This window comes from Panicum virgatum, chromosome 5N, assembly GCF_016808335.1.
Source record: "Panicum virgatum strain AP13 chromosome 5N, P.virgatum_v5, whole genome shotgun sequence".
NCBI classification, from domain to species: Eukaryota; Viridiplantae; Streptophyta; class Magnoliopsida; order Poales; family Poaceae; genus Panicum; species Panicum virgatum.
Window position 1 is genome coordinate 55,101,919 of NC_053149.1, and position 17,933 is coordinate 55,119,851.

A 17,933-nucleotide genomic window follows, 5' to 3' on the forward strand; every position below is an offset into this window, starting at 1 on the left:
GGGACGTCTATTTGTTGCACTTTGCGACTTGGGGAAGATCCATCGCAGAAGCGCCTCCGCCGTAGCTCCTCCGCCGCCGCCGCCACGCTAACCGAGCTCGTTGCCGCGCCGCGCGGCTTTCTCCTCGCCCCCACCGCCGCTCACCGCCCACCGGTTGTCCGGACCTGCCCGGCCGGCGGCGCTCCCGCACCGCCGCGCCCTCCGCCGGCCGAACCGCCGCCGCCGCCGGTCCTCCGCCGCCCCCGGCCCCCTCTTCTACGGCCGCCGGCCATTGGCAGTCCCGGCAACCCGAAACCCTAAAGGTCCGCCGCCGCCCTCCACCACCCTGGCCGTTCCCCCCACCTCCCACCCCTCACCGGCGCGCTCGTCTCCGCGAGGAAGATGAACAGTAGCGGTGGCTTCTTCTTCCTCTCTTCCTTCTGCGACAGGAGCGCTCGCACCCACGCGCGCGATGAATAGACACAGCACGGGACCCGTGCCGCGTCGGTCGATACGTACCATCACGAGCCGACGAGCGCTTCGCTCCTGCCTGCTCGTCCTCCGGTCAGTCTCTCAGCCAGCATCATTCATTAACTCTGGGGCTGGGGCGGCTGGCCGCCGGGGGGTCTATTAGGGGTAAAACGTGTGACTACCAGTCTGTTATTTTTTTAAAAAATTATATATTCAAATCAAAATCCGACTTCCTTGCAACGAAATCTTAAAATTAAATCACACTTGGACAATTTTTTGTGTGGACAATTGCTCCAATAATATAAAAAATAGAGTACATTGCAACCAGAATACAACAATTTGGCACATGAGTGCAAATTGGTCCATAAACTTGTAATCTGTTTAATCTGATATATTGTTGTCGGTCAAAACCCACCAGCGAGTAGCGACAGGCAACACGAAGAGCCGGGAGGTCGTCGGGGCGCTGGCAGGCACTGCTTCCTCGGACAACGGCCCGCAATCCGGCACACGCCGAAGATTCCGGAGAATGTAAGGCGTGCCACCTGACCTATACCCGATCAGGAAGGTGCGAACGTGCTTGCAACGATTTGTCTGCATACACAAACACGTGGAAACGTAAGTCCGAGCCGTGGTCGGCTCCCCGGGACGACTCTTGCATCGGCTTGAAGGAACCGATCGAGTCCCGGTGTCAGATTGGATCTGCATCTATCCAGATTTTGATTAATAAAGTAAATAATTATGAGAAACTTGCTTCAATTAAATCTAACTGATCCGATCCACAACAGTAAAAGCTTCACCACTAGATCGGAACATCCTACACGTAACTAGGCCTAGCGAACATAACAGATAACTAAACCATAACAAAAAAACAGAGGCCTAAGAACTAGCAAGAGCCGATTTCCGGAACAATCCCTATTAAGGCTAAAATAAAGCATCTATTACGTCACCGGAACATCTAATCCGTTTGCAGGGCCTAACCTAGCAGATATTGAGCTAATCCTTATAGAATAAGAACAAACCGTAACAGATTGGATCTACTAGATGGAAAAGAAGCAAGATGTTAACTCTACGCAACTAACCCTCTGCAACGAGAATTAGCTTAAGATCAAGCATGAATGCATAGAGAAAACATGATATTCGTAGATGGTAAACAATAAGAACATGATATATCTACTAAAAATCATGCTATGAACAGATAACTAGCACTACTCGCCATAAAAATGCTTCGGTACGAGTAATACCAAGGTAAAGGCAAGAACAATGTTGCCCTGATCGCAAGAAGCGATCAGGGCAACATGACGCTTACTTGGATGAAACCCTAGAATTAGGGGTGGCGATGCGCCGAGAATTGTTGTTGCAAAACGTGATGACATTCTCTCTTTACGAATATCATAGGGTACATATTTATAGTCCGGAGACTTGGGAAACAATCTAAACTAATGTGTCCATATCGGACTCTATCTCTAACTCAATCTGAACTAAATCTAATGATACACGGCCTATAAGGCCCAAATGCTCATGCAGGAGCCGATTCGTAAGCCTTCTTCAAACTCTTCATTAAGCCCAACTCACTCGCGGCCCATAAATTAACCCTGGCGATAACATACATAAACTTAGTACTTTGGTGCGTCTACGGTCCAGATCCCACCACATTGCGTATTTGTGGCTCTGAGGTGGTTGGCTCGAACATTGCAACCTGGCTCATCGAAAGCACTCGCTCTGCTTGATGGACGGCTTGCTAGTAAAATAAACAGAATGCATGAAGATTTACGGGCCACTCGACATCAGGAATCGCCGCCGCTGCCGGTGGTAATGGATCTTCAACATCGGCAGGCCAAAACTAATCCTCCTTAATACAGTCAATTACCTATGGTGGCCCCAATACTCTGTTCTTGCCCTTAATTTGCTCAATGGTGGAAGCATAGTATTGTTTGTATGCTGGCATAAAAGCTTTGCCTAGTTAGCTTGAACATTTTGTCTTCATGCCTTGAACATTTTGCATGTTAAGCTTGTTCCTCAGATCCGTTTCAATTCTAATGCACATTGCTTGTACAAACCTGATTCTAATGCATATTGCTTGTACAAACCTTTTAGAGTAAATTGGATCATATCACGGAAATCAATTTTGAGAAAGCACATTCATATCATTCCAGATTTATAAATAGCCAACAAACTATCCATATCCTTTGTAGTTCAAGCTGCGAGCTCAGCGTGTGTGCGAATATTTTTTTCAGCTAGATTGATGAGGATTCATTTGTAAGCCACATACAACATCTACGGTGAGTTACTCTAGTACGGCGAGCTGAGCTGTTCGCATTGCTATATCATGCTCACAGTAGAAAAATACGCGATATAGTGGGATTTGGACCGTAGACATACCAAAGTGTCAATTTCACGTATTGGATTAAGAAGATTATAGGCTCATGGACCAATTTGCACGCGCATACCTAATTGTTGTATTCCGGATGCAATTTACTCTAAAAATTATTCCACCTTACGCAATAGTTTAACTGCGAGTGATATATGTAACTGCTACTATTTCCAGACCACCGCCATCCTTTTTTTTCATCCCAGGAGAGGCCAGCAGCGCCTTTGTCTAGACTCTATACTAGTACATACTCTGATACTCTACACCTCGCAGCTCGCACATTGACAGAAAGAAAAAGGGCGTTCTCGTCGGCCATTCACGTAACCTGAAAACCACTTTCGGCCACGAGCCTTCTGGCCAAGGAAACATCTTCTTTTATGGCAGACGATCGAGCAGATCAAACGCCATCAGATCAGGGGCTACGCGGCAATTAAATCTGGTCCATCCTTGTGCGGGAAAGCTATTTTGCAGCTACCGTATCGCCTGCTGCAACTAATGCGTGAAAGCTGCTGCTCCAGGCATGTGCCACGTCGCGTGCGTTTGACATTCAGTAGATTTTTTTTTTTTTTTTGCTGTCGAATGCCAATACGGTCATACGGAAGCACGATGGCAGACCGTGCTGGCTGTATGCGTTCCCATCAGCTTTTGCAAAAGTTTCTCTTTTCACACCTCAGGACGGTAACAAACGGGGGCTGTGGCTGTGGCTCTCTTCATCCTCCACAAGGAGGAACGAAGTATCCGTAACCGTTTCTTTCAAACAAAAAAAAGTATCCATGGAATGGATACACCGTGCTGGCTGTATTACGTCCACTGTCAGTCTGTGGCCTCCTCATTTACGTGCCATGGAATGGAGAATTAAACCAGGTTTGTGGAGGTGGAAGATAATGCGAGTGCTATGAGGCAACTAAGCAGGCAGTGTTGAAAGGAACAATGCAACAATTGTGCTCTTAAGTCTTAACCAACTACTCCCTTGGTTCGTTAGTGGACATGTTGGGATTAAAAAAAGACGCCAGATCAGGTATATTTTGACCATCAACCCTCTTATCCCAGTATCAACTGCTACAAAAACCAATGCCATATTAAGCAATATTTGAAATACGAAACTATTCAAACTGCTGTGCATATAAATCTTTACTGGTTGCTGTTAAAACTTGTAAAGTTTGACTTTTTAAAGAAATCGTGACCGGCCTGCCAGAAAACAGGGCGATTGATCTGCATGGTCTCGAGCTGACCTCATAATTTCACGGGACAGCGCCGAGGTAGCCATGCTTTCTCCACACTCCAGGCAGGCAGACAAGCTCCCGGTACAGAGGACGCCCTGAACGGGCCGGAGTTCGCTTGCTTGGTCGTGACGACTCCGTGAACTGTGTGTTGGCTTGGCTACAGGCTACGTTGCGTCTTGCCGATAGATGCAACCTATGCACAGTTCTACAGTATCGAGCGTACGCTTCGTCGAATAGGCAGGATCGGAGTACCACGCTCTGATCAGAAAACCGTCTGCAAGCAATCAACCCAGCTTGAGCACGATCGGCAGCCCTCCCGTCAGTCGTCTTGTCCATCTCCGGTGGCGGTGGCGTCCTCAGGTCGCCACCGCTGTCCGGCGAGCGTGGCGACACCAGTCAGTGCCTCGGTGGGGCTCGGCTCGGTGAAAAAGCACGCGCTGCAGGTTGCCGCGGCACGCGCATGGTCCCCGGCATCCGGCAAGGTTCAAGTGACCGAGAACCAAATAACATCCGGATTGAACTCAAGGCTCAACCAAGGGCAGCAGTAACTCGAGACGAGGAGATCAGGCATCCCGGCGGCATCTGACGCGCCGCAGGGGCAGGGACACCAGCCGCGACCACTGAGCAGCAGGCACGGGAGAGGCGAGAAAAAGTCAGCAGGTCGCCCAAGGACCAGTCACCAGCCGGCACTGCACCCGGGTAGATCGCGCACGTACCACGGCCGCACTGTTGCCGGCGATTACTGCGGCGAGGGGGCGACGACCAGGGTTTAACTTTTCGGCGAAATTTCGCCGAAATTTCGGTTTTTTTTCCGTTACCGCTACTTACCGGGATCCGAAATTTCGGTATTTTTCGATATATTTCGTTTCAAAATTCAACAAATTTCGTCCGAAATCCACCGAAATTCCGGAACGGAATTCCGTTTCCGCCGATCACCGGGATTTCACCGGAAAATGAAATGGTGAACCCTGACGATGACTCGTCGGAATGACTCGTCCCGCTGCACGACTGCGTGCTGCGTCCTGTGCCGCAACATTTCCAGCTTTTCACCGATCGGCAGCGTCGCTTACCGCTTGCGATTTGTGAAGCAGGGAAGGAACGGAACGCAGTCAACTCAAGCCCTGCCTGTACTGTACCGGCGGGCGGCGGCGGCTCGCCCGGCCGCCAGGCCATGCCCCGAACGGCGAGAGGCCGCGGCCACTCTCTCAACCAGCATCATTAACTCCGGGCTGGCGACCGCACCTAGCTAGCGTTCGAACAAGCGAGGGCGCCTCACAGTCCACGCGCGGTCACATGGCGGTTTCGTACGCTGAGCCAGACAGGGCACGTAACGCGAAAGCTAACCTATCGATCGATTCCGTTGGACTTGGACTGGGACTCCGTCAGCGCGACGCGGCACTGCACCTCCGGATAAGCCACACAGGGCGGGCGGCGCCGGCGATGTGCCAGCATGTGTGACTGTCCCACGAGGCAGCAGCGTCGGCGTCAACTTGCGGGAGGGCGGGCTCGCGTCGGTGGTCTGGCTCGGGATCAGCGGCTCGCGGGGCCGAGGTCGCTTTCCGGGGGTCAAATCCGGCAACCCCGTCGCCCATTCGCCGGCCCTGCCCCCTGCTCTGCTCTGCTCTGCTCCTCAGCGGAATTCCAGATTCGCCAACAGCGGATACTACAGCTTGTATTGAAGAGTTGAGGCATCAAAAAAAAAAGATTCGCCGACAGCGAGCCGGCCGGCCTTCCCCTCACGCCGCGCCACTCCCAACTTGCGTTCGCTATAACCCACTCGCAGACGATGCCCCGCATTCCCCTCTGCTTCCCTCCTCCCCTGCCCGCGCGTTCCCACTCCCCTGCCCGCGCCGCCACCGCTCTGCTGCCCGCTCGCGCCGTGCGCCGCTCGGGGGGCTTCGTTACTTGAACGGTGAGCTAGAGCGAGCAGGTTGATGAGTGCGTCGGCGGCCGGCGACAGCCTCGTCTAGAGCGAGTCGTTCCGTGGCCGGCAATGAGGGTGTACATCACGGCGGCCGCTGACGAAGTGGCGATGAAGCCCAAGGCGGAGCCGCCGCAGCCTCAGCAGCAGCAGCAGGCGGCGGCGCGGCGCGGGTGCCGCTCCGCCGTCGTCACGGGGCTCCTCGCCGGGGTGCTCTTCCTCCGCGCCGCGCTCCTCGCCGTCGAGGCCGGCGCCTCCCTCTGCCCTTCCGCGACCGGTAAGGCCGTCACCTCTCACTTCGCAGTAGCCGTTCCCGTACCGCGTACGGTGCCGGTCGGTCCCGGAAGGATGCTGCTACTCCATTCCGATGCGTAATCCTACCTGCTATGGGGCTCGAGCAGGGTGCCCGGACTGGCGGGCGGGGCTCGGGCGCTGGCTCCACGGCGGCGACGCGATGGAGGTAAGTGAGTCCGACCTGCCCAGCTCGTTGCGTCAGGCTGGTAGAGTGATAGGCTCGCCGTCGCGGTCGCGCCGAAATGGGGGCGAGGCCACGGCGCAGGCGGCCTGCTCCGATCCTCACGCGGTTTCTATCCGGTTCGGCTCCTTGGCGGCGAGCGGCGTTCACGGGGACGGCCGGGAATGCCAGGGCCCGGTGGCCAACACGTCGCGGCGTCGGCGACCACGTGGCCGCCGGCGCCGTCCTGTTGACAGGTAGGCCGGGTTACGCCGCCAGACCAAGCTAATTACTAATTACAGAACTCGTTTGGTTGCGCAGGCCGCCTAGGCCCTGTTTGGTTGCGCAGTGTAAAATTTTTGAAAAGACATCGTTCTACATTTGAAGTACTAAACATAGACTAATCACAAAAATAATTACAGAAATCGTCTGTAAATCGCGAGACGAATCTAACGAGCATAATTAATCCATCATTAGAGGTTGTTTACTGTAGCATCACTGTAGCAATTTAGCGTCTGATTACAGCCTAGTTAGGTTCATTAGATTCGTCTCGCCATTTACAGACAGCAGTCGCAATGCGTTTTTTATTTCGTCTAGATTTAAGTCTCCATGCGGGTGCCGGAAATTTTTTTTGGAATTTTGGTTTTTGGAACTGAACACGGGCTAATTTGACGAGGTCCGGGCGCCACTCCAACAGTCCAGCGGATCGGATCAGGACTATAGCAGGAGTGGATTGGCGTGACCTGCACTGCCGCGCTCCATTATTCCTACGCGGGCCCTACGAGCTGGTGGCTTGGCTTGGATGGGACATGCTTTGTTGCCAGCCGCTACGGGCGGGAGGTCGGGAGCCGGAAGGCAGCAAGTCGCCTCACCTGTGAGGCTGTGACTCGCTCGCTAGGATTCCCTCGTTCTCTGGCTACGAGCCTAGGACGCGTCACGGCGGCATACGATCCAGCTCGGCCGATGGGGCCTTGCGCTTGGAGCTACGTGGATGATCTCGCACCGGGCGCGGGATCCGTGGCTCGTGAGCCTGACTACCGGAGCCAGCCAACGTCCATGGCTCCATGCGCGCCCTCGTGACTTCGTCCCGATCTAAGACTCCATTTCTATCCATCCAGCTAATTTATTAGTTGATTAGCTGAGTTGAACCGGCTAATTAGATAGCTGATATTTAGCTTATTATAAGAAATTTAGTTATGCACAAGCTGGTTCTATTTGGATCCACTATAGCTAAATTAGCTGCCTACTACCAATTAGCCGATGGATCCAAACAGAATTAGGATCATGCACGAGATTGATTGCTTCATGCAGCTCCTTATGAGAAACCTACTGTCTACATGATCATTGCCTGGGGCGGTTATTTATGTAGTTGACATGTACAACAGAACGTCCTGCTCGAGCAAATGCTGGCTTCAGTCTTTGCATGTACACGCAATGTAACAATTTAGGATCTTTTTTTGTGGGTCTGGCAAACCTTCTTCCCTGCCAAGGCCCAAGAGGAGTTGAACATTTCTCACATGGGTCCTTGGAACCGTCAGGAATTCATGAAGGAATGGAGGAGGACTCACAGGGCGGCGACCCTGTTGGATCCCGTGGTGGTGGAAGCGGCGCCGGACTCCCTGGACGCGCTCAAGGCGGAGATGGGCGCGATGCTGGCGTCCTACGACGGCGGCCGGCTCGACATGGAGGCCGTGGCGGTCAAGATGATGGCCATGGTATGTGGTGTAAACTTATCTAATCTTGTTCCTGTTAGATATCTAGCCAATTTTCGGTATATTTTAATTCCAAATATTAATATCAATTTCATGATATAAATGAGTGATAATGTGTGTACAAGATATGTGCATGTGTTTATGTTATTCTCACTAATAAGCATGAACAAAGAATTAAACCAGAGTAGGTTTAGTAATTACCCCAAGGCGGGACCAGTGCCGGAGGCACCAGTTGCGCCGTTACCAGCTGGAATAGACATGCTATTCGACTGGTCTTGCTCGAAGTAGCTGAACTATGTCGATGCAGGAAGATGTTCGCAGTGCAGTCCCACGAACGGTTACGCCGGGAAGTAGACGAAGTAGTCGTTCGCACGAGCGGTTACGCCGGGAAGTAGACGAAGGAGTCGTTCAGGGAGCGAGCAGTCGCGTCAAGACGCTCCCCAAAAACCTAATTGCCCGCATCCCGTGCAGGACCTTCAGCGAGCAGAGGTTCCGGAGGCCCTGCTCTCGCTAGACCTGTGCGCGCAGTGCTAGCGGTGGGGAAGGCAGAAAGCAGCTGAGGGAGAAGGGAGAGGTCTCCTGAAGAGGAGTACCTGGATGAGTGCTTGAGATGAGTAAGGATGAGAGGAGAGGGTGCTGGTTTATATAGGCACGATATGCCTCAGGTTAAACGAACCTGGACATCATGAATGGCTTTGATGAGCGGCAGTTAATGTGCCTCAGGTTCAACGAACCTGGACGTCGTAAAGAGCCTTCAATGTCCGGTCATTAGTGACGATATTAACCCTCTGTTTTAACCAGCCACACTAGAAATACCCTCATTCCCTCATTGATATACCAGTATTCGACAGAGACTGTTAAGTTGAACTTCCATCTAGGACAAAGGCTACACTTATTCACAACTGTGCAATGGACTATGCCTTGAATTGCCAGTTTTGTGCAAACAAGTTTGACCAGAGCCCTACACTGGTACTAGGCTGCAAAAGCATCCCCGCGGTTTGGAGCTTATAAGTCATACTCCAGGCCCTTCATGAGTTTCTAGAGAATACCCAATTCTCATAGACCATGACCAGTGGTCAAACTCATATAGGTGTGTTCCTTTTAGATGTTCTGTAGGACAACATCTTTGTTTCAAGAAAACAACTCATTTGTTTAAAAGAAACCACTTGGCACACATTAAGGTATAGACCAACCTGTCATACAGATTAGAAGAGAAATGCACCTTATACACGGAATGAGCCCTTTTCACAAAGGTTCTCTTCTTACAGTCAGACTTTAGTTTGTTTCACCATCCTAATTCACGGGATCTCTGATCACATAGGACAGGTTTCCACTATAGAATGACTCACGTGGGTCTCAAGCCCAATTCCATAGATGAATTGTCTATCACATTTCGTGAAAGACCCTTTGTAAACTGATCTGCCAGATTTTTAGCCGTCTGAACATAGTCCAGGGCTATAACTCCGGAGTTTCTCAATTTTCTGACAGATTTCAACCGCCTTTTCACATGTCTAGATGACTTCATGTTATCCTTTGAACTATTCACCTTGACAATTACCGTTTGATTGTCACAGTTCATTAGGATTGCCGGTAACGTTTTTTCAACTATCGGCAAGTCCATAAGGAGCTCACGAAGCCACTCAGCCTCAACAGTGGCGGTATCTAATGCTGTGAGTTCTGCTTCCATAGTTGACCTCGTTAAGATGGTCTGCTTGCAAGACTTCCAGAAAACAGCTCCACCACCAAGTGTAAACACATATCCACTTGTGGCCTTTATCTCATCAGCATCAGAAATCCAATTTGAATCACTATACCCTTCTAGTACCCTTGGGTACCCGGTGTAGTGAATTCCATAGTTCATTGTCCCCTTCAGATAGCGCATTACTCTTTCAAGAGCCTTCCAATGATCATCTCCCGGGTTTGAAACAAACCGGCTCAGTTTGCTTACAGCAAACGAGATGTCAGGTCTTGTAGCGCTCGCTAAATACATTAATGAACCAATGATCTGAGAATATCTCAGCTGATCTCGCATTATCCTTTTGTTCTTTCTAAGAATTAAACTGGCATCATATGGTGTTGAGACAGGTTTATAGTCGCTATAACCAAAGCGACTTAACACCTTCTCCACATAGTGAGACTGTGTAAGAATCACCCCACCATTGATCTCTTTTACCAGTTTTATATTAAGGATAACATCAGCTTCTCCGAGATCCTTCATCTCAAAATTTTTTGATAAAAACTCTTTGACTTCTTTAATCACATTAAGGCTAGTGCCAAAGATCAGTATGTCATCCACATACAAGCACAAAATCACTCCTTCAGCCCCACCATAGCGATAGTACACACATCTGTCAGCTTCGTTCACAACAAAGCCGGCAGAGGTCAAAGTTCTATCAAACTTTTCATGCCACTGCTTAGGCGCTTGCTTGAGACCATATAAAGATTTTAACAACTTACAAAACATTCCTTCTTGACCCTTTGATACAAACTCATCCGGCTGATCCATATAGATCTCCTCTTCTAACTCCCCATTGAGGAAAGCCGTCTTAACGTCCATCTGATGAACGAGAAGACCATAAGAGGCTGCCAGGGAAAGTAACACTCGAATTGTGGCCAATCGGGCAACTGGTGAATAAGTGTCAAAGAAATCTTTTCCTTCTTTTTGGGTATAACCCTTGGCCACAAGCCTAGCCTTGTACTTTTCAATAGTACCATCTGGCCTAAGCTTTTTCTTGAACACCCACTTGCATCCAACCGGTTTACATCCATAAGGACGTTCAACGACCTCCCAGGTTCCATTAGACATAATAGAATCCATCTCACTCCTTACTGCTTCCTTCCAATAGTCAGCATCAGGAGATGAATATGCCTCTTCAATGGTTCTGGGTGTATCATCTATGAGGTATACAATGAAATCATCACCAAAAGACTTTACAGTCCTTTGTCTCTTGCTCTTTCTCGGAGCATCATTGTTATCCTCCTCATGATTTTCTACAAGTGTATGTTCATTGTGTTCTATCGGCTCAGCAGAGCTATCATCCTCGATGAACTCTTGCCTAGATGAACTTGTTTCATCTCTCATGGGAAAAATGTTTTTAAAAAATGTAGCATCTCTGGACTCCATTATAGTACCAACATGCATGTCAGGTACTCCAGATTTCACTATTAAAAATCTATATCCAACGCTGTGAATAGCATAACCTAGAAAGATACAATCCACAATTTTAGGTCCAAGCTTACGTTTCTTGGTTATTGGCACACTCACTTTTGCCAAACAACCCCATGTACGTAAGTATGACAGTGTTGGCCTTTTCTTCTCCCATTCCTCGAATGGAGTTATCTCTTTATTCTTTGTAGGAACACGGTTTAGGACATGACATGCAGTCAATATAGCCTCACCCCACCATTCCTTGGAAAGTCCTGCTGTATCTAACATGGCGTTAACCAAATCCGTTAGAGTGCGGTTCTTTCTTTCGGCAACCCCATTTGACTGAGGTGAATAGGGAGGCGTCCTTTCATGAATAATACCATGTTCCTCGCAGAATAAAGTAAATAAATTTGAGAAATACTCGCCACCACGATCTGACCTAACTCTTTTGATCTTTCTCTCAAGTTGGTTTCCTACTTCAGCTTTATAGATTTTAAAATAGTGTAAAGCTTCATCTTTTGACTTCAACAAATAGATGTAACAAAATCTAGTACTATCATCAATCAAAGTCATGAAATATTTTTTAACACCTTTTGTCAACACTCCATTCATTTCGCACAAATCGGAATGAATTAATTCTAAGGGTGCCAAGCTCCTTGCCTCCGCGGTCTTATGAGGCTTACGAGTTTGTTTTGATTCAACACATACATGACACTTAGATTTTTTGACAAAAGTGAACTTTGGAATTAAGCTCAAATTAGCTAAGCGCATCATACAACCAAAATTAACGTGACAAAGCCTCGAATGCCAAACATTTGTTTCATCAACGTTAATAACATTGTATGCAATTTTATTACAAACATCTGACAAAGAAAGACGGAACAAGCCTCCGCTTTCATAACCTTTTCCAACAAAAGTACCAAACTTAGACAAGATACATTTATTGGACTCAAAGACTAATTTGAAACCATCTCTACACAGTAGAGAGCCGCTGACTAAATTCTTCTTGACGGTGGGGACATGCTGCACGTTCTTCAGCTGCACGGTCTTCCCCGAAGTAAACTTCAAATTTACTGTACCAACACCAAGAACACGCGCATGTGATCCGTTCCCCATCAGCAAGGAGGAAGTCCCGCCGGTCTGGTAAGAAGAGAACAAAGAAGCATCAGCACAAACATGAATATTAGCACCAGTGTCAACCCACCACTCGGGTGAACCAAAGACTGAAAGAACAGTAGGTAATAAATTACCGTACCCCGAAGTTCCTCCAGGCTCGCTAATAACCATGTTGGCGGAGTCGTTGCCTTTGCGGTTCGGACACTTTGCAGCAAAGTGATCCGTACTAGCGCACACATAGCAAGCTCCCGTCTTCTTCTTCTTCTTAAAAGTGGTTGTCTTCTTAGTCTTTGGTTGGTTCTGCGGTGGCTTTTTCTTGTTCTTGTGGGAGTTGTTCTTCTGAACAAGATTGGCACTTGAAGCACCAACAACTCCTTTCCCACGTATGTCCTTTGCTCTCGCCTTCTCCTCAACATCAAGAGTCCCTATGAGTCCATCTATTGTGAACTCCTGTCTCTTGTGTTTTAGAGAAGTAGCAAAGTCCCTCCAAAAATGTGACAGCTTAGAGATTATACCTCCGGCCACAAACTTATTGGGTAACACACATGGGGACTCTTTGTTGCAATTTTTGAGATCTTTTGCCAGAGTATGTATTTCATGAGCCTGTTCCACTACAGAACGGTCTTCGACCATCCTGTACTCAAGGAACTGCTCCATGATATACAACTCACTCCCGGCGTCAGATACTCCATATTGAGCCTCAAGAGCATCCCACAATGCTTTGCCAGTTGGCAGCCGGATATAAGAATCCACCAGGTTATCACCGAGAACACTAATGATCAAGCCTCGAAAGAGAATATCAGCCTCATCGAACGCACTCCCTTCCTCTGGAGAGAATTGTTCAGGCTTACCCTCTTTCACATGGATCATTCTCGATAGTGTTAACCACAGTATAAGCCGCTCTTGCCAACGTTTGTAATTTGAACCATCAAAAGGTGGTGGTTTGATTGATGCAGCAAAGCTAGATACCGAAAGCCTATTAACACAATTAGGTTTTTGGATTGTTAGATATCTAGGCAATTTTCGGTATATTTTAATTCCAAATATTAATATCAATTTCATGATATAAATGAGTGATAATGTGTGTACAAGATATGTGCATGTGTTCCCGTCCCACGCGTCCTCCACGGCTCGAGTATTAATCTTCCACACTAGAAAACCTGGGGCGCGGCGTTGTCGCGCTAGGTTGGGTTAGTTAGTGAATATCTTGTTGATGTATGCATATATATTGTGGATAATCTAAGGGCCGGGCTCTAAAAGAGCCGAGATTAAGTCTTATTTAATTTTAAACTAAAAATGTATTGTGAAGAGAGCATTAGGCCCATGCCTTATTACCACCCCTACGTATAAGTTGTGATAATGCATGGTATATATTTTGGACTCTCCATTGTTGTGGTAGTACTATTTAAGTAGGATATTATTTTTGATATGGAAATGGAACTCTTTTTTGTTATATTTAGTGGTTTTGGTTATAGTTTTTTTTGTTTTCATTTATTTTTAAAGTATCTTGTGTAGCAAAGCTTTAGGTTCTAAAATTTTGAGCGGTTTGTTTTACTACAAAGCTATTGATGTGAACATGTTTCAGTGTCGGAGTCGTAGGTAGAATTGATCGTCCGTAAATATTTATGCGTATGGATTGTACAAGTGTTTTGAATTCGGAATTGTACTATATATTAAAGCTGTAGATTTTAAATTTCTAAGCAACTTTGTATTGAATACTACAATAGGTCGTATGTAAGTGTTGTGCAAATGATACATGTTTTTTACCATTTAATTATATTTTGTGAAAATTTATTTGATACATGGAAGAAGACCGTGCTTAGCTTGATACACTCTTTATTTTTTTAAACATTATAAATAAATCTATTATTGATCATCAGATTCAATTCGGCCATGTCCTTTTGTTCCTTCATCTCGTCGTATTGGCATGCCCTTGCTTCTCGTGCCCTATATGTAGGCATACATGGACATGATCTTCAGGAGGGGTGTGTTTAGATCTGCGAAAATCTGGTAGAAAAGATCACATCGGGCACTGTAGAATACTGTAGCACTTTTCGTTTGTTTGTGGTAAATATTATCCTATTATAAGCTAACTAAGCTCAAAAGATTCGTCTCGCAACGTACATCAAAACTATGCAATTAATTTTTCTATTTACCTACATTTAGTACTTCATGTATGAATCATTTGCTATATTTAATATTTCGATGTGATTTCGATGTGATGAAAAATTTGAAAAATTTAAAAGAGTTTGGGTGAAATGAACACAGCCCAGCATGCAAATGTTTTGCATACCTAACCTGACACCAGAGAGCTTTGGGTAGGTTTCAGTAAAAACTTTTGTGTGGCGTAGTTTTCAAACAACGAAACACGGACAAATGTTCCCAGCGATGTCAGGGGTCCGTATGGTGTTTGCATCGAGCCCAGCGATGTACTAGTGGACTAAAATACAATTATGAGAAAAGGAAAGGTCAAAAAAAATCTCGATCCTTATCCTTTCCCTTTCCCTCTCGGTCTGTCTCTGGTCTCTCTGGCCTCGTTCGGCTGGCTGGCTGGCTGGTGGCTGGGCTGATTTGGCGTGAGAGAAAAATACTGCTGGCTGGCTGATTGGCTGGTGGCTGAGCTGATTTGGCGTGAGAGAAAAACACTGTTGCTGCTGGCTGAACCAGCCAGCCGAACAAGACGTCTGTGTGTCTCTCTCCTCTGTCTCACCCCATCTCTTTCTCTCTCTTTTTGGCGTCGTGGCGGAGGTGGAGGGTCGGCGTCGTGGCGGGGCTGCCCACGCTGGGATGCGGAGGCGCGAGGCTGGAGGCGGAGGTGGTCGTGGCGCTTCGCGCCCTCGGCCATGGCCTCTACACATCCGATCTCCTCCGCGCCGTCCAGCACATCCTCCGCGTCGTCGTCTCCAATCCGGCCCAGCGGAGCGCGTTCATGCTCAAGCTCGAGGCAAGGCGCGGCCCGGCGGCGGGCCCGCGTGGAGAGCGGCGGCGGCCGGCTGCCTTGCGCCCCTCCCCTCCCTCCGTCCTTCGACACTCTCTCTCCCTCTCCCTCTATCTCTCTCCTGCGCCGGATCCGGCTTCGGGGAGCCGGGACCAGGCAGCTGGAGCTCGGGCCGACGGCGGGGCGTGCGGTGGCGGTCGGCGAGCGGGCCGCGAGGAGGAGGAGGAGGAGCTCGGCCAGCCGATGGCCGTTGGTCGGCGGATCGACGGCCACAATTTTTTTTTGCGACGTGCCAGGAAATGGCTGGAGCGGGACGCCATTTAGGGTGTGTTTAGATCCCACCCCTAAACGCAAAAAAGCCGTAAACGCATTAAAGTGAAAAGAAATCTTACTAATTTAAAGTACTAAATGAAGTCTATTTACAAAACTTTTTACATGGTTGGGCTGTAAATCACGAGACGCATGTAATGAGCCTACTTTATCTATGATTTGCAACAGTGATGCTACAGTAACCGTCCGCTAATTATTGATTAATCATGGATTAATTAGCATCATTAGATTCGTCTCGCGATTTATAACCCATCTGTGCAAAAAATTTTGTAAATAGACTTCATTTAGTATTTCAAATTGGGAAGATTCCCACGCAAAAAAAAATTTGCGTTTGCACCTCCCTGGTCTAAACACGGCCCAAGTAAAGCTTTAGCAAAATGGCAGGAAACGACCCTTGTCAAGGGGACATCGGGAAATCTTTTTGGTTCTTGTGCAAAATACACTGTTTCTCGTAAAAATGTTCTACATACGAACTATTGCATTCCAAAGATCAAGTATTTACATGAGCTTTGATCTTGATTTGACTCTTGGTAAAACAAAATTGTGTCCCCCCAGCTGTTGAAGATGGACCGGAAGGTGAAGAAATCAAGGGTCCGGGCGCTGTTCAACCGGCACCTGGCCTCGCTGGGCGTCCCCAAGAGCGTGCACTGCCTCACGCTGCGCCTGGCCGAGGAGTTCGCGGTGAACTCGGCGGCGCGCTCCCCGGTGCCGCCGCCGGAGCACGCGCCCCGCCTCACCGACGCCTCGTACCTCCACGTCGCGCTCGTCACCGACAACGTGCTCGCGGCCGCCGTGGCGGTGGCCTCCGCCGCGCGGAGCGCCGCCGACCCGGGCAGGCTGGTGTTCCACGTAGTCACGGACAAGAAGAGCTACGTGCCGATGCACTCGTGGTTCGCGCTGCACCCTGCGTCGCCCGCCGTCGTCGAGGTCAAGGGCCTGCACCAGTTCGACTGGCGCGACGGCGGCGTCATCGCCTCGGTCATGAGGACGGTCGAGGAGGTGCAGAGGAGCTCGCTGGACTATCACCGGTGTGGCGGATCAGCGGAGAGGGAGCACAGACGCCTCGAAGCGTCCAATCCGAGCACGTTCTCGCTGCTGAACTACCTCAAGATCCATCTCCCAGAGGTAAAAACAAAGCCTGCACGGTCACGCGTCTGGATTTGATGAGCTTTATTTGTGCTAACTATTGGCATGGTCTGACGAGCTTGCTCGAGCAGTTCTTCCCTGAGCTTGGGCGGGTGATGCTCCTCGACGACGACGTCGTGGTGCGCAAGGACTTGACCGGGCTGTGGGAGCAGGACCTCGACGGGAACATCATCGGCGCGGTCGGCTCTCACGATGGCGGCGGCATCTGCGCCGACAAGACCTTCGGCGATCACCTGAATTTCTCGGAGCCTGCCGTGTCAGGCCTCCTCGGCTCGCAATGCGCCTGGTCGTGGGGCGTCAACATCGTCGACCTCGACGCGTGGCGACGAACGAACGTTACCGAGACGTACCAGCTCTGGCTACAAAAGGCTAGTTCCCTGTCGAGAACTCTGAACATTACCATGCCAGGAGCAATGGAAACAGTACAGTCACCTTATTCGTTCTGACATTCCGCTGCTCCATGTGCAGAACCGGGAGTCGGGATTCAGGCTGTGGCAGATGGCCTCGCTGCCGCCGGCTCTGATCGCGTTCGACGGGCGCGTGCAGGCGATCGAGCCGCTGTGGCATCTGCCGGGCCTCGGCTGGCGCGTGCCGGACCCCGAGGTGGCGCGCTTCTCCGCCGTCCTGCACTTCAGCGGGCCGCGGAAGCCGTGGCTGGAGGTCGCGTTCCCGGAGCTGCGGCAGCTGTGGCTCGGCCATCTGAACGCGTCGGATAGTTTCTTACGGGGATGCGGTGTCGTCGAATGGCAGTAAATGGAGCAGCAGAAAAATCGAGCCTGGAGGAAAACAAGTACAGTAATTTGGTTCAGGATTACCGGTGCAGAGCTGGGGGTTCTGGGAGAGGGAAGTAGGTGTTGCCTGCAGTCTCTCCTCACCTTCAGGCTCTGCAGTCTGCACACGATGGGTATATTCTAGTCAGTTCAGTGTGACACTAGAACTGCTTGATGTTATATATACTGAATTACTGACCAAGGGGGCCAGGGGGGCATTTATTCCGGACCACAGAGTACTTCACAAAACTTCCAGAGAAACCGTAATGTAGGATTCATCTTCAACTATAAGATGTACATGGTTGTTTAAATATTTAGTTGATGTTCGATATGTTTCATTCCATCCCCTCGTCATTA

The 17,933-nt window shown here is 49.3% G+C and overlaps 1 protein-coding gene across 4 annotated transcripts; it reads left to right on the forward strand.

Moving 5' to 3' along the window:
• Window positions 1-5,749: 5,749 nt before the first annotated feature.
• Window positions 5,750-17,919, forward strand: LOC120672401 (probable galacturonosyltransferase 15). Of its 4 annotated transcripts, none has more exons than XM_039952776.1 (6): window positions 5,750-6,239; window positions 6,364-6,422; window positions 7,955-8,131; window positions 16,216-16,785; window positions 16,878-17,174; window positions 17,275-17,919. In XM_039952776.1, exons 1-6 carry the CDS (start codon window positions 6,035-6,037, stop codon window positions 17,557-17,559), a joined length of 1,593 nt encoding a protein of 530 aa, XP_039808710.1. In that variant the 5' UTR covers window positions 5,750-6,034; the 3' UTR covers window positions 17,560-17,919. The 4 variants fall into 4 exon arrangements, with proteins under 4 accessions (XP_039808710.1, XP_039808711.1, XP_039808712.1 ...); XM_039952777.1 differs by having other exon boundaries at window positions 7,967-8,131; XM_039952778.1 differs by having other exon boundaries at window positions 6,109-6,239; window positions 6,364-6,673.
• The last annotated feature ends 14 nt before the right edge of the window (window positions 17,920-17,933 follow it).

What these genes read in the sequence shown, in the direction of transcription:
- LOC120672401 (XM_039952776.1), top strand. Translation starts at nt 6,035, where the DNA reads ATGAGGGTGTACATCACGGCGGCCGCTGACGAAGTGGCGATGAAGCCC. An exon ending in CCTCTGCCCTTCCGCGACCG is followed by an intron (nt 6,240 to 6,363) that starts GTAAGGCCGTCA and finishes GGGCTCGAGCAG; the next exon opens with GGTGCCCGGACTGGCGGGCG. An exon ending in ACCAGCTCTGGCTACAAAAG is followed by an intron (nt 17,175 to 17,274) that starts GCTAGTTCCCTG and finishes CTCCATGTGCAG; the next exon opens with AACCGGGAGTCGGGATTCAG.